General features: G+C 32.5%; 1 protein-coding gene and 1 long non-coding RNA gene across 2 annotated transcripts in view; both read left to right on the top strand.

Moving 5' to 3' along the window:
* The window catches only part of LOC143058974 (uncharacterized), a 399,737-nt gene that overhangs the window by 277,196 nt on the left and 105,614 nt on the right, over window positions 1-16,927 (top strand). The gene's annotated exons all lie outside the window — the stretch shown is intronic.
* On the top strand, window positions 5,473-6,600 carry LOC143059315 (uncharacterized). Its single transcript, XM_076232796.1, has one exon. The coding sequence runs from the start codon at window positions 5,473-5,475 to the stop codon at window positions 6,598-6,600; it is 1,128 nt and encodes a 375-aa protein (XP_076088911.1).

Below are 16,927 nucleotides of genomic sequence, written 5' to 3'. Positions count from 1 at the left end.
AGTGGAATATATTTTGCCAATAGGGCGTTTAATACTAGTATTAATTTACAGCCGATTATATTGAGTGTGAAGGCAAAGGTAATATCTTTGGTTAGCTTGATTCGCGGCTAGCTTAACCGTGAAGTCATTTTTAGTTCAGGTAAACTACACTCCTTTAAAAGTAGACTCATCCGACAGATACCCAATCTATCTGTCTGTAAAACCAGGCTACTCCGAAAGGATGGTCGTATACCTTAGCTAACCAAAGATATTACCTTTGGCCTACACACTCAATGGAATCGGCTGTAATTAATTTAATTGTTAAATATTTTTCATATCGGGGTCTTTTATAGCCGACGATACGGTATATTTTATCTCAATGTTGAAGGCCTATAACTACGACCTGGGACTATTATACTAGTATAAGAGTCCCATCTACGACACACATCAGAATATATCGATGCAAATATTGTGTGCGGACAGCAAGGCGACCAGACATTTGTCCATTCTGTTCAGTGGACATATCTAGTCTATAGATGCTCCGTGTTGAAGACCGTACTTTGACCTATAAGGGTTTACTTTTTTAAATTATGACATGGATGGTGAGTTTTTTCATTGGCACTCATACTCATCTTCTTATATCTATATCCAGTTCCATTTGTCTGAAATGCTGATACAGATGTGTCAAAACCCGACTATTTTGATTCACAAGAAGATAACACAATCTGAGGTTCAGAGTCATGTATGTTATGAGGTACTATTTGTTGTAAACCATGCAGACTAGCATAATTTTTCAAATATTGTACCAATGAAAATGTATTTTTTGGACGTCTATTAAAATTTTGATATTTTCTTGGTATTTGGTATTTCTTTTACTGTTGATGTGTTCAATCAAAGATTTTAAACGGGACTCTCGAATACTATAGGTAACAGAAATGTATCTCGACAAACTTACCTGTCGTCAAAAGTTTGTGTAAAATTTTGTTCGCTTCGCTCTCCGTATCTAGAACGGGATTTATCTACGCCGTTTTATTTTAATTTACCCAATAAATACATATCTTTGCTTTCTTTGAATAGTTCATTTCTACATGTATAATCTTCAATGTTATCGTTAAATGAGAACTGCAGCCACATTTGAAAACTTTATTAAATAACATTAAAAATATATCTGAAGTAAGAAATTTCAATCTGTCCGTGTTCGTAATAAATATCAACTATTTTTATGTATTACTATAATTATAATAAGTTTCGCCTGGATATCCCTTATCAGAGAAATTTGAAGATTTCAATATTATGCAAAAGTAAAATAGATTGTTTTTTAACATCTAAAGTATGACATTTCAAGATTGAAAAATATATGAAGAACAACAAGATTATGTGATGTGATCTATTATGTTTTTTCCAGCTTGTACTGCCTCCATTAGTCCTTGCCTCATGTTTACAGCTCATTGTAATATATCCAGCATCATCTTTTTTGAAAATTAACGCAACATTGCAAAATTGTATTTGTTTCTGTTTCTGATTTTACATGGCGTTAAAAAATACCATTGAAAGTTTATTATCGGATTGTTAACCTTATCTATCCGTGAATCTAGAGATTTACACGACGGGTGATACAGTCAGTGACTCCTGATCATTAAGTCAAAATCATCAATTTAAAAAATGTCTTCTCGTCGTTGTATAACCTTTTGTAATAGAGTTGCATATTCATTTCAATCAAGTTAACAACTCAATTTAAGTCAAACAATATCCCGCATCTCATTTTATTCACAATCAAAGAAAATTAATACAACGAAATTGAACTGTGACCATTAAATAGTATACATATATTTGACAACATTGTAACAATGATTAACCAGCTTAAACATCTCGTGTATGCATCCAAAATTGTTAATCATTTTTAGAATTAGCTCAAGCCTCTAGCATTTTTTTTTTTTATAATGATCACTGATGATTGTTCTTCCTTTCTTTGTTGTTTTGTTTCTTCATGGCCTACCACACATACCATTTAAGAATAAAATATTAAAAGATTTGTTTTCGAGTGGATGCAGAACACCTAACTTTTGTTAACTTTTAGAAATTGTAAAACAAGAATTAAGATAAAACTTGTCCTGAATAAAATTGAGAAAGGAAATTCAGAATCTGTCAAAAAGACATCCTGGCCAAAGAACCGAATTTTAGGTTTATTATAGTTTTTGTGCCGTATGAGCCGAGTTAGTTCCATCCCCTTTCCACTTAGAAGATGAGTGGCCGGGATCTCTAAAGCCGATTTTGGCGATTTGTGTAGGAGATTTAAGTAAACTTCTATTGCATTTATAAAACAAATGAAACATTAATGAGTTACTGCTTACTGATGATACCTCTGCCGAAATATTTCGGTAAACAGGAAGTTGTTGAGTGATGAATCTGAAAACGCTGCAGCATCGGATGATATAACTGAATTATATAAACCCTGAAACCAAATTTCAGAAATCCTTGTAATGTAGTTCCTAAGAGATATGCGACGAATATATTCATGGGACGAACGGACGGACTGACGGATGGATTGATTAAAGGACAGACAGAGGTTAAACAGTATACCCCCACTTTTTTTAAGTGAGTGATATAATTATGAACTGATATTTGTTTCATACTAACAGTTTTGAACGCATTGCAAATTTTTATACCCCACCTACGATAGTAGAGGGCATTATGTTTTCTGGTCTGTGGGTCCATTCGTTCGTTCGTCGTAGGTAGTTTTTGATGAAGTTGAAGTCCAATCAACTTGAAACTTAGTACAAATGTTCCTTAAAGCGTGGCAAAATAAAAGACGAAAAATTTCAGACAGACTTTCTTCTCTTTCGTACTTAATCTCTTGTAAGCAAACTCTCTCGTGTGATTAACCATGCAAGATTTTCCGCATTTGGCATGCATAATGTTCCTCCAAATATTAAATTATTTTCTTAAGTTCTCCATACAATAACTTGCCGTATTAAAAGTATAAAAGAAATCCAGCTGCGGAAAAAAACTTTTAGAAAATATTTAAGTGGGTTTTTGGTATTGTTTATATATTGTAGAAGGTTAATACGTGTATCATCACATATCGTGGTACTCTGTATTAATGAGACATGGTGATGTGTGGGATTTTATTATATTGTTTATAAATCATTCCTCTCAAGACAATAAGAATATACATGTAGCGTATGTCAAAACAAGCATTTGAAAAGTTTGAACAGAAATTTATCACAAAATTAAATTTTAAATCGTAAATACGGCAATATTTTACAGAAGTATTTATATGTAATATAAGAATATACTATTCAGTTCGCATGGATAACGCTATGTTTAGAAAAAATATCTCAATTTCAACGTGCAATTTATCGGTTTGTTCTACGTTACATTCTAGCGTTGACAACCGATAACGACGTCAAATGCGGTAAGGGTGGTTTTTGCTTGACGGGCGTCATATATAAATAAAAGCTGTCCTACCTAATGTCTACGGTTTCTTTTTCAAAAAACTCTCCACATAGATATGCTTTAATTCTGAAACTTCAAATGAGGTTGTAAATAAACCGATATGTTCGTAATTCCCTCGAAAAGTTTGCCTCAGATAGCAAATATTTAAAATATCTAGTAGTTTTCCTGATCTAAAAAACGGCATTCTTCCATACTGGTGCCACATTTTGACCAGGATCTGCTTACCCTTTTCGATCTATGAGTTTGAATGTCCCGCTGATATAGTTCGTCCCTCTTCTATAAGCTAATAGATTTATACATAATTTGCGTGTTTTTTTATAGTTATTAGAACTTACAAATATTAAAAAAAAAACAACATATTTTTCTTAAACTTTTGACCTTTAAAAAAACTGTAAGTCTCAAATTTACCTAATAAGGTAATTCAAGGCGCATGTGAGATTGGTTAAAAGTTTTTTTTTCAGTTGATATTTTGTTTTAACACAGTTGTTGATAAGCTGAAAACTGTTAAAAATGTTTGTTTAGGTTTTGTATTAATTAGACTAGCTGCCAATATAGATAAGTGTTATAAACTTAAGTTGACTGAAAGACCAAATTTAGTCAAATGTACGAACATGCACTTTTAGCTATTAAGAAGCTCCTTAGATCACATCAAGTTTTTAGTGTTATTCGTGTTGTTTTTTTGTTTTTTTTCCTTATTTTACTATGTTGTATTTTGTGTACTGTTGTTTATCTGGTTGTATTTTTTTTAGCCATAGAAATGTGTCAGTTTATTTTCGATTTATGAGTTTAAATGTCCCCCTGGTATCTTTCGCCCCACCCCATTTTTAGCCATTACCGACACAGATAAGTGCACATTTCGAAATATAGTCACTGACATAAAGTTGTCAATGGGTTTGTTCTATACAAGCAACATGATGGGTGTCGCATGTGGAGTAGTATCTGCTTACACTTCGAGAGCATCTGAGATCCACCCTGGTTTTTTTTTTAGGCGTTCGTTGTCAACTTTATATGTAAAAAAAATGTAATGTGTTGTTTACTCTTTTTTTTTGTCTTTTTGTCTTGATGTCTTTTTGTTTCTCTGACGTTGTCAGTTTACTTTCGACTATGAGTTTGAAGTTACCTTTTTGATAATGTTCGCCCTTCTTTTACTTGTATGTATACACTTTTACTTGTACTTTGATAACCAAAGGCTCAAGATTTAACAAATGAATTTATAATGTCTTGCATGGTCTGTTCAATATAAAGAATCATGATAGTTAACTAAAAAGATATATGTTTTGTGTAATCTGTTTCCAAGGTATGGTATTCTTAACGTTGTTGATTACTGCTATACACATTCTGTTTAACTTACTATTCTCGAAAGCAATTCATTTTCGCACGTAAAAAAATTAAGCAAATATAAATATTCGCGAATAACAAAGAAATGTTTTCAATATAGATAAATTCAGACAATTAAGACAGCGTGAAATAAAATTACCTACGCGATATTAATAATACGCAAAAATAAGTTGGTTTATAATAAAGAAACCATGGGTATGCTATCGCTTAGTAGGGAAAGAGGTGTTTTTATCTCATGCTGTGTCAAATTTCACCCACTATTATACCATACACAAGAAGACTTGAATATGACATCAAAGTTATTCACACTCTTGCAGAGATGTTGGCTTCCTGGACAATTATCACCAGGTTGTATAAAAGAGACGGAACTATTTTATCTTATCAGTCATTTCAAGAAGTTTGTGAGGTAAGCATTTCGATCAGCACGTTTCTAAAGACGATATGGCCAACGAGGAACATGCAGAGGTATTGTTATCTTATAAAAGGGCATTGTTTCCAGGAAATATTAAGAAAAACTTTCAACACCGTTATTTTATCGAGAACCGTAGTGACTCTACATCCTCAGATGATTCAACTTTTGACCTGGAGGATACAGCGATGTCACTGTCTCACTCAACCACTAAGGAACGTAGTATTGTGAATTTACCAAGCCATTCGTCAAGTAGGTCCTCTTCTTTCCAAATTGAATCATCAAATGCAATGGAGGATAATGATGTATTTATGGAGTCTGCAGAAAAGGTTCTGAAACAAGAATGGTTAGCAAATGATTCTCCAGAGTTTTCAAAGATGACATTCACACAGCAAGAACATCCATTAACTGTTGGATCGGAACATACAACTACTAAAGAACAAGTTAACCAGTTTGCGTGTTTAACAACACAGAAATATTCCAGGTCGAAAATTGCCATCGGCACTGAAGCAGAAGAAAGATATGGATTTCAAAATGCAAAACCTCCATTTCCGATTCTGCATCATCATTTTCCAGGTTTTCTTTCATCTCAGTTCCTGTCGTCTCCAAACTTAAAACCTTTACATTCAATTCACGAAGGATGCCATATGTTTTTTGACTTCGATAAGTCTACCCTATTGACTGGTTTCATTCCAGACCAAGATATGTCTACGCCGAGTCCTGTCATGCTGCCTGGGATTCATTTTGAATTTACACCAAGAGAAAGAATGTTCAAATCAATGTCGGAACTCAAAGGAATCACAATGCCTCCAATCGGATGTTTTCCTAATCAGAAGATCAATATATCTAAGATATCGGCTAAGCTTTCAACTTTAAAACAACATCGCGATCAGCGCAGAGATTTGTCCGACTCTGATGCTTACAAATGTCCAGTGTGTAATCAGATGTTTCTTTCCTTTGATAATTTAGCCAAACACATTGCAAAACACTTACCAACAGAGACTGTTGTACAGGGTGAGAATACCAAAGTACATTTATGTAAAGTTTGCAACAGATCGTTTTCCCGTAGCGACATGTTGACACGCCACATGAGATTGCACACAGGCATTAAACCATATGAATGCAGTGATTGTGGACAAGTGATTAGTCGTAGTGATCATTTAAACACACATAAACGCACTCATACCGGTGAAAAACCGTATCGATGTCCTCAATGTCCGTATGCTGCATGCAGACGCGACATGGTTACTCGTCATATGAAAACACACAACAAAAAGTCGATAAAGAGAGGCAAATTACTATCTGTACCATCTTTTAAAGACGATTCAGTGTCATGTACAAAACCGATAGGTTTTCAAGATATATCTGGATGTATATTTTTACAATCCAGCATTGAAAGTGTGGATATTAATTGTTAATGATTTCAATTGATATCTAGTGGTGCTTGTGATGCGAGGACGAAGTTTCCCTTATTACAATGAAACATAAAAACAGCAAAAAAAAAATAAAAAAATCAGGATATCGAACATACAATATAGGGTCGGAAGATTCAAGTTATGAATGACGACTACTGCTTTTGAAATTCATACTGACTTTAAAAGACTCCTTGTTGTAAAGATTAAATCAAAGCAGATACATTGTGAATTGCATGTATAATCTGATATGCTTGTCTATTGATACTTGTTAAAGCACTTAAAATATAATACTCTTAGAAAATATAAACCCTCTTATATTTTCACTCCTTCTTGCAGATATGTAGCTACGACTAGATATATATGTAATACAAAGTTGTACATTAACGGAGAGTAATGTGTAAGTAAGCGATTGAGACCTTTCGATATGAAACAACTCTTTATAAATTTGATGCATTCAAACCGCTCTTCCTGATCTTACATTCTGTAGGAAACATCGAAAGTCGAATATTTTAGAAAGCTATTTAGAAAGATTTGTTTCTGCATTTCACTTCTACGGAACTCTCAAATCTGAATATCTAAGAAAGACGAGTTTGAGCACTGAGCTGGAATTATCCTAGTGTAAATGTTATGTTGTCATTTTAATTTTATATTTAACATTGCCAAAAAAGCGGTAGGTTTGCAATTGGCATGCCACAAAACCATGTCAATTTTCTCAATCGATTTATGAAATTCGAACAGCGGTATACTACTGTTGCCTTTATTAATAGTCTACAAGCAACGATACCGACCCACTAGATTTGACTCTTATTTACAGATTAATTAACATACTATATATCAATTAAAATATGGTTTTCAAAATTTATTGTAATATTTACACATATATGAAAGGGGCAAAAAGATACAAGAGGGACATTCAAGCTCACAGATCAAACATAAGCTGTCATTCCTTAAAAAAAAGAGGAAAATAAACGTAAACAAAGCACAACATAGAAAAATACAGACTAAGCAACACTGAGTTTAAACAGACACATATTTACTGCCCGAACAGTTTCCTTACTAGGAATTCAACAATAATAATATCACATAACAAGGGCAACAAATGGTTATTTGTTTTGTGTTGTTATTGATTTAATCCTTATTTGATACGTAGAAATAAATTAAGAATACAGTTGTTTAGTAAGAAGAAACGCCGGCGTTTAATTTTCGACTATATTTTCCAAGGTGAACAACCAGTGAAATGTTTACCAGTTTTTAGTTTAAATTGTTAAAAAATAAATACAACTGAACTAGATCGGACATTATCTTAACGTTATTGTGTGTTCTTTGTTTAATTGTATTTACAACCGTTTCAATCAGTCTAAATCGTTCGCTTAAACCTTCCCTCTGGCTTATCTTATTATTTGACGTATTTTAACGGTCCGCAATCACTATCGTCCGTCATTGCCTCTGAAAATATATAGACATTTTGATATACTGTATGTACTTTAAAACTTATATTTCCTTAAACAGATATTTAACCTGACACAGACCAAAAGAACAAGACGGATTCACACACCAGAAATGTAATTCCCATATTATTGTTTGTTAATGGGATAGCATAGCAGTTTGATTTGTATTTGTCTTATTATCATTTAGATATTCATTTATAAACATACATCTACTGCCTCCGTAAAGTTATACCAGCCGTAACGTGTGATATAAGTCACTTTTCCGTCTTTAAACGGGAATGATAGTTCAACACTATTTTACCAACTTTCTTAGCATCAAATTTACATTTAATGCTACGAAAAATTACGCAAGCGCAGATGACGTATGCATGATTTTAAATGTATGTTTTGACGTTGTATTCTGACATATTCTTAAGAACTGAAATACTAATATTGCATAATAGAACAGACGGCATCAAATGGTGATTTGATTGTCACACATACCCGTTTAACGCGTCGCCAGTAATTTTAATGGGCTTAATGTGCAACAGTTAAATCGCCAATTGATGCCGTTGGAATTTAAAATGAAAAAAAATGTTTTCCGTTAAATGTAAAAACTGATTGTTCTGTAAGAAGAGCCATGGAATGAAATACTTGTATTCAATCCATACTCAAATATTTAAATATTTGCCTCATAATCTGAATTTAAAAAACTATATGTGTATATTTTCAGATGCTCCTTTACCAGTTTAAAACCAAAAAAATAATACAATGCTTATATGTTATGTGTGCGCGCCGCTAACTGCTTGTTCGCACACATCTGTAACGCTCGAATAAGAAAATTAAAAAGCAAAATAAAGTACAAACTCCAAATGGCATTGTTGAATTATTATATGTTAGGACAAGTTTTGAAACAGCTTCATGTATTTCGGAGTTTAGTATGACGTCCAATGTCACTGAACTTATATACATTTTTGTTAAGGTGCGGGAGTTTCTCGCTGAATTGAAGACTCATTGGTGGCCATCGGCTGCTCTTTGATGTGGTTGTTTTCTCGTTGACACAATTCCCAATTCCATTCTCAATTTTAAGTAGCCTTTGAAATGCAGTTATCATCACATACTCCGTGTCTATGTTTGTTGACATTTGTATATCTGTAGCAGTTCCGTGTTTCTGTTATTTCTTTTTGCTTCCTCGTATACTTGATGTGTTTCCCTCAGTTTTGGTCTTGTAACCTGGATTTGTTTCATTTAGATTGATTAATGACTATTTAACAGAGGTTTACTTCCATTGCCTTTATTGACTGTATAAATATTTCTGATAACCAGTCACTGACGAATACCATCTTGTTTGTGACGTATAAACTTTCCGCTTCCTTAATGTATGACCTTACATTGAAAGGAGGACATTACTTGTTTTAGCTACTAATTTGTCAGTCTTCGTTCATGTGTCGGGGATAATTTCTTTACATCCTTGTTGATCTTTGATGCCGGAAATATCAGCATGTAAAGGGAATGTTAACTTAATCATTGTAAATAGCATGTCATCATCATATATTGATGTCATTCCATAAACGAATATCACCAAGAGGTTGACTTGTCATTTCATTATTGATTTTTTGTTAACATTTCCTTTCAATAGAGTAACACTACAAACTGCTTAGAGTCTGAAAAGAACATATTTTTTGCTCGACCAGTAATATCGAGCACATACTTTACTTCGTTAGACTCGACGTAATCTCGACAGTACATCCATGTACATGTACTTAAAGGGACACTAGCTACCAGAGATGAAAAAAATGAATAAATTTTGATTGGCTCAATCTTTCAATTAATTGAAATGATGATAAATTAATTCGTTTTTCAGCAACCAAATTTGATCAATTTTGTTAAAAATGAAATAAGGAAAGAAACCTTGCTTGTGAATTATTCACGTGCAAGTGAATAATTCGACCTTATTGAATCCGTATTCATGTGACCTTCAATTTAACTCAAAATATCGGTTATGCATTTACAAAACGTTATCAGCCATTAAATGTCAACATTGAAAGTGAAACAAAAGTGAACAATTTCGTTGACTGATTCGATCAAAAAATAATAATTATTATACAGCTGAAAAACGATGATAATAAAATAAAATCTTATACAGCTAAAAACGACGATAATCCACTTTTTATTTAACATATAGCACGAAAAAAAACAGACATAGAAAAATTAAATTGCACGAGGTCGCTTTAAATTTATATCTATGTTTATGTTTATATCGGGTAATATGGAAATCGGCAGTCTCCAGTGGTCATCTCGAAAGGTAATAAGATGGCGTTCAGACTAAAATATACACGAGTTTCGACATTACTGGTCGAGCACAAAATACGGTCTTTTCAGACTCTAAGCTGTTTGTAGTATACGTTTAAGCTAGAGTTAATTTTCCGTTCGAAATTCTAACTTTTCCATAATATACATGTTCTTTTTGATTTTTTAAAATAAAGTGAAATGTGTTAATAATCTGAACTATAGTCTGAGTGCAATGCAACATGAAGCGACCGGTTTCACACATTTATAGGTAATAAAAGTATTGAAATACCATTTATGTATATAATATCCTCTTCAATTACATTTTATCATAGGTTGAAATTCGAAGACAGTCCAATTAACGATTGTCTCAAACAATAGAACAAAAGATTTGTGTAAAATGTGTCAACTATCTTCAAATTGTCATTGGATACTTACCTTTTTCCCCATCATAAGGAACTACGTAAACTATCTTTCAGTCGTCAGCAACTACGTATACTATCTTGATATCGCAAATTATTGCGTAAACTATCTTCCAATCGTCACCAAATTCTTAAACTATATTAATGTCACCAGCAATTATTCAATCTCTTGTTTGTGACGTAGACATTGTGTCACTATAGTATTCTACCGTTACGTCGATAGGAGCTGGAAAATATGAAAAGAAGAATCAAAATAAAAATCGAATGTCTAAATGTAGGCAACACAATTATACCGCTGTTCGAAAGTCATATATCGATTGAGAGAAAACAAAACCGACTTCATAACTATAGCTGAGAGAAACACATCAAATATAACAGAAAAACAACGAAACAACAGAAACACTAGTGCAACAAAAAACCCACTCAGAAACGAACTATAAGATAACAATTGCCATTTTCCTGACTTGGTGCAGGACATTTTAAGAAAAAAGGTCTAAGGTCGAAGAGAGTCAAATAAAAGAAATTGCCAAACAAAACCCCTCAAAAAAACAACTAATACAATATAATCAACAGTTTATAAAAGACTAAACAGAAACTAACGACAAGGTTAAAAAAAGTCCAAATAAAATTCATCATTTTCATCATAATTGTTACGTTGAGAGCAAACGGGTCATTCATCAATTATATTACTTACCTGACTTCAGTCTAAATTAGCATCCTAATCTTAATCATGTTTATTTTTGCTCATAAAGTATATGCGGTTGTTTAACATGTATAGCCAATCAAATAGTAGAGAAATGCCACCAACATGTTTACTCTTCATTTTATTATTTCTACTTATCATTATTTTATTCCCTTTTACCAGGGTGAGACAAAGGTTGGTTTGATCTCTATTGATTTTTGTTTCCATTTGAACTTTTGTTTCCCTAGTTCTTAAGATGAAAGTTTGATGTTTAAATGCTCTGCACTTTGGTCTGGTATCTTGCTAAGTAATCCTTAATCCGTGTTCACACATTTCAAAAAAAATATTCACAGATATGGCTATATATATATATACTATAAATATGCTGACATTAGATATTTTAAAAATGAAGACTTTATTAGTATTAATCAGTATTAAGCTGCTAAAATAAATCAACTATAGATTAGTCAATCAAAATAGTTGTTATATGAAAAATAAATTTGAACTCGTCGACAATAAAATCTAACAGCAATAATCATGATCATGCAGGTCATCATGCCTGTGTTGCGGTTTGAATATGCAATTATGCAAGCTTTTCTGAACAAGGGGTAAAGGTTATACAGATTTTGCAATATCATTTATGTGTTTTTTATCACTGGCGTCAACTTGATGATCGTAACTGCAATTACGATCATCCCAATTAGGCAGACACAAATATAGTGATATTTTAGAAGGCTGATTTCTCCACTTTAACAGCTTATTTTCAGATTTGTTTAAACCAAGAAAAATCTTAACAAACATTGCCATTGAATGTGTTTTTCATAATTTATAGAAAAATAACCCGAAGATCGAAAATCGAGATTAAAAAAATCACGATGATGATCGTAACTTCGTCTATAGATGGTCGTTACTTTGACTTGTTTTTATAAAAAGATGATCGTAACTCAAAATTTATTTAGCCGTCACGAAAAATAATAAAATTATCATGAATTTAAAATTAAACAAAGAATAAATGAAAACCGCTATTCTAAAAAGAAATAACATAAGGGGATTAGCAGACTTATATGCAAATGTCCTCAATATTATTTTCTAATGAGTAATTTAGTTATAACATTCAAAATGGATTTACGTTGATATGAAGTTGATAGAAATATCATTTTCATGATACAGTTTAAGAATACAGGCCAAAACTTTCACTTAATAAAGTAAAGGAAAGCCCGAAGTTACATTATTTTGATGACTTTCTATCGGTTTTAAATTGTTGCCTGGCCTTATTTTTTCTTAATCAAAATATGACTATTAAACATTGGTATACTACACAGCCGGACTTAGAGGGAGAAGGAAAGTACTCGCATTACCTTTTTTGTGGGGAAAATTTGGTTGATTGTATAGGGAATCATTGAAGCATGACTGTAGCGGGCCTACTCGTAGGCAGCCAGTCCCCAATCCCTTTATGAAAATCTCTGGATACGCCACTGGACTACTGTTACCTGTATTTACCATGGGTTGGCTATTTATGTAAAGAAGGAAAAGTTGAAATAGATGGTATACACGTTCATATTAGATATTTTAAGCTACAAATCCTTACATGTCTACGGTATATAACATGTATTATTGAAGTTGGTCGAAGAAGTTGTTTTAAGCCAAACATATCAATAAGGTATCTACCATTTGATTTTTATAAGGGGTGATGAAGTTTAGCCGAAAAGGCAGGACAGGAGATTTGAGTAAAAAAAAGGCCGGATGAACATCTTCACCAAAAAAAGGAAGGATGACAATTTATGTAAAAAAAAATCAGGATGAAAAAAGACGGACCGAATTGAGTAAAAAAAAAACGCATGATAGAGATTTCAACATAAAAAAATGCAGGACAAAACAATTCATCCTAGCCCCTCCCCCAAATAAAATTCAAATAGTAGTTCCCTTTATTGACGGTTTCATTTGGGTTTTTTTTTTCATTCAACAGATATGATTAAACTTCTTAAAGCTTTATTTGTTCAACCTCTCCTTTAAAAATCGTAAATCTGTAAATAAAAGAAACTATAAAGTCTGAATCCCCCTAAAAATACGGACAGATGCAAAGAAATGAGCCTTATGAAATGGACAATTGTCCTCTAAACGTTTTTTTCCCTGTAGAAGTAAAAGAGGTATGGGAAATATTGTTTCGTATACCTGTTTCAAGCACTTTTTCCATGTTGGTCTTCTTTTCTGTTCATATGGTAAATGCGATCTTATAACCAATCATATTGCAGGGTTGTCTGGGATCTGTCACTCCCGGATACATTTAAAAAGTTATGTTCCGGGACATTGTATGGCTATTCTGTATTTATATGCAGGAACTGCAATACTTGAAAATCGTTACATTCAGGTACTGTTGATGTTGGCCATATTATCTGTTAATTTCCTCAAGGTTAATGTCTAGGATAATGCCACATGTGGAGCAGGATCTGCTTACCCTTCCGGAGCACCTGAGATCAACCCCAGTTTTTGGTGGGGTTCGTGTTGTGTATTCTTTAGTTTTCTATGTTGTGCCATGTGTACTATTGTTTGTCTGTTTGTCTTTTTCATTTTTAGCCATGACGTTGTCAGTTTATTTTAGATTTCTGAGTTTGACTGTCCCTTTGGTATCTTTCGTCACTCTTTTATAGAATAATGTTGATCTCTCAAGCCGGACCGGAATTGTCATCACAAATCTACTTTTTTTCGTTTACTTCTACATTGTCAAAGTTACGTTTTATTCCGTTTCAAAAGAGTAAGTTAGAGCTGAAGTTTTTCTCATCCCTTCTCCATTTGCACTTTCTAAGTCACCAACGGAACAACATGCTCCAAATCTTGAAATAAAATTGAAAATAATCTGAACTTTTTCCTATTCTCTTTCTAAATCAGCCAAGACCGTGTTAACACCTTACAAAACAGACAGGAGTACATATTATCGCCAGACCAAATACGTGATATATTGACATTTAGGATAATCTGAACTTTTGTTTCAATCTCTTGCTAAATGAAGCGAGGGCTATGTTAACATCTTACAAAAAAAGATAAGAGTACATGCTATATTAAGATAAGGTTAGATGCTATATGTTTATGATATATTGACAATTGGTAATATTTAAAATGAAGACTTGATCAGTATCGATTTAAGCTAAGTGATAAAATACAGGGACTATAGAATTGGGGGATATCAAAATAGCAACCGTAGAAATGAATTTGAACTTGTCGAAAAATTAAACAACTGAAATGCAATCCATCATTTATGTATCGCCGTTAGAATATTTTAAAATCAAAACTTAATTAGACAAGAGATCAAGTTATTACCAAGTTTAATAATTAATGATCTATTTATCTACTAATTACTTCCATAAAACTGGTAAGGAATTAACAAACCTAAACATTTGATCCAAGAATTTAAAAATACTCACACACGCTCGAATAAATTATGAAAGAACCATTACAATAATTCCTCTTTCTCATCTAAACTATTTTAATAATGTGAAGTTTGATTTCGTGACAATTTATTGTTTTCTGTATTTATATGAGTGGCATAACTTGCAAGTCGTACCTTTAATTCTAAGCCAGTAGCCGTATGATTTTCAAAATTCCTGTACTTGCTTATATGGCAGGAATATTTCTAAGAACCTTGCCACAAGGTTCAGCGTCCTAGGAAAATTAACATTCACTAAAGACATGTGAACGTACTTGTTTGATTTCAAAAATGGTATTGGAATACATGTATCACCATATGCTGTAATGAAGCGTTGATCATATTAACACATTATAAAAAACAATAATGATTTTCTCCATATATGATTATATACTTTATATTGATATTTGCTTATTTGTAAAGTGAAGGCTGTATCAGTATTCGTAAATATAAAGCTGCTAATATAGATTAACCTGGAATTGATAAATACTAAAATATTCGAGCATCACTGGTGAGTCTTTTGTAGAGGAAACGCGCGTCAGGCGTGTATACAAAATTTAGTCTTGGTATCTATGATAAGTTTATTTATAGCAACAGTACAAATAAATTTGAACTTGTTGAACAGCAGTAATAAAGGTCGTCATATCTGTATATCTGTTTGAATATGTAATCATATATGATTTGATGTTACACTATTGTTTCGGGTAAGAATAAAGGTTCATATTAAAACGTTGATGTGCAACTGTCGAAATCAGGAACCTGGTGTTTAGTAGATGTTGTCGTTTGTTGATGTGGTTTATAAGTGTTTATCTTTTCTCTTCTTTATATAGATGTGACCGTTGGTTTTCCTGTCTGAATGGTCTTACACTAGTCATTGGTGGACAATTTCTTGCTTGCTGTTCAGTTTTAGACTGTATTGAAGACTTTACTTTGACCTATAATAATGTTTTTACTTTTACAAAACTGTGATCATTGGCATTCATATCAAATCGTTTTATTTCTATGCAAGCTTATTTAGAGAAGGGTTAAACATATCATTAATCTGTCTAACAGTCAGTGGTACATTTAGCATCCAGTAATTTGTTACTTTTTTATTTAAACAAAAATCAATTTAAATCACGAACTGCATAGGAGTTTTCCTTTTTACATTATCCAAGTGCGATGACTAAATAATACACAGTCATCACTTATTGAGTGTTAATCACAAATTGAATTATAAAAAATATTCGCTATATGTGTACAAGTTTGTTTTTTAACAATCATTCAAGTCATTTATACATGTTATACTCACGAATAACTTCAAATAACAATAATTTGGGTGTAAAATGTGACAATTCATGTCAGCACTTTTTGTGCTGAGCTGAATTGTCATTGATATGATTATATTTTAAATTTACTGTTTACAAAGGAGTAGGTCCGGTAAGGGCCGATTTTGGCCCCAAATTTCAGTTTCATCTAACGAGATATTTTGGACACTTTTTAAACACTTAAGTGTCTATGTTAATTGATTCGATTAGTTTATGCTAAAGATTTTAACTGATTCAGTCATTAAAAACGCTCCGATTCAAGCTTAAATATGAAAAATCTATCAAATATGCCAAAAAACGTCACTTTTCAGATGGTTTTCGTCAAAAATAAAAGTGGTCGCATCCGTGTTCATCCTCAACCTTTATATATGTTATGTATTATCATCAAATACAACTTACATTTCAATATTATGAATGAACACGAATGCGGCCACTTTCATTTAAGACGGAAATCGTCTAAAATTTAACTAAAATGCTATAATTGTGAAGATTTCAGTAATTTAGCATGACTTTATGATGCTAGTACACGATATATGTGCATTGTATTGTCAAAAACAGCACATATTTATGTAGCAGAAGCATTCTACTTTCCACAAAATAGCTAAAAGATTACATTTTCACAATTTTGCAAAACTGCTTAATTGTGGGGCCAAAAAGGGGTCTTACTGAACCTACTCCTTTTTTGAATATTTGAAATACTAAGGCTTTTCTACCTCAGGCAAAGATTACCTTAGCTGTATTTGGCAAAAGTTTTAGGAATTTTGGTCCTCAATGCTCTTCAA

The sequence above is a fragment of the Mytilus galloprovincialis genome, chromosome 14 (genome assembly GCF_965363235.1).
Source record: "Mytilus galloprovincialis chromosome 14, xbMytGall1.hap1.1, whole genome shotgun sequence".
NCBI classification, from domain to species: domain Eukaryota; kingdom Metazoa; phylum Mollusca; class Bivalvia; order Mytilida; family Mytilidae; genus Mytilus; species Mytilus galloprovincialis.
The sequence above is the reverse complement of the archived record's forward strand: the minus strand, read 5'-3'. Positions and strand labels throughout refer to the sequence as shown.

Excerpts from the sequence above, each read along its gene's own strand:
- LOC143059315 (XM_076232796.1), top strand. The coding sequence starts at position 5,473 with ATGGAGGATAATGATGTATTTATGGAGTCTGCAGAAAAGGTTCTGAAA.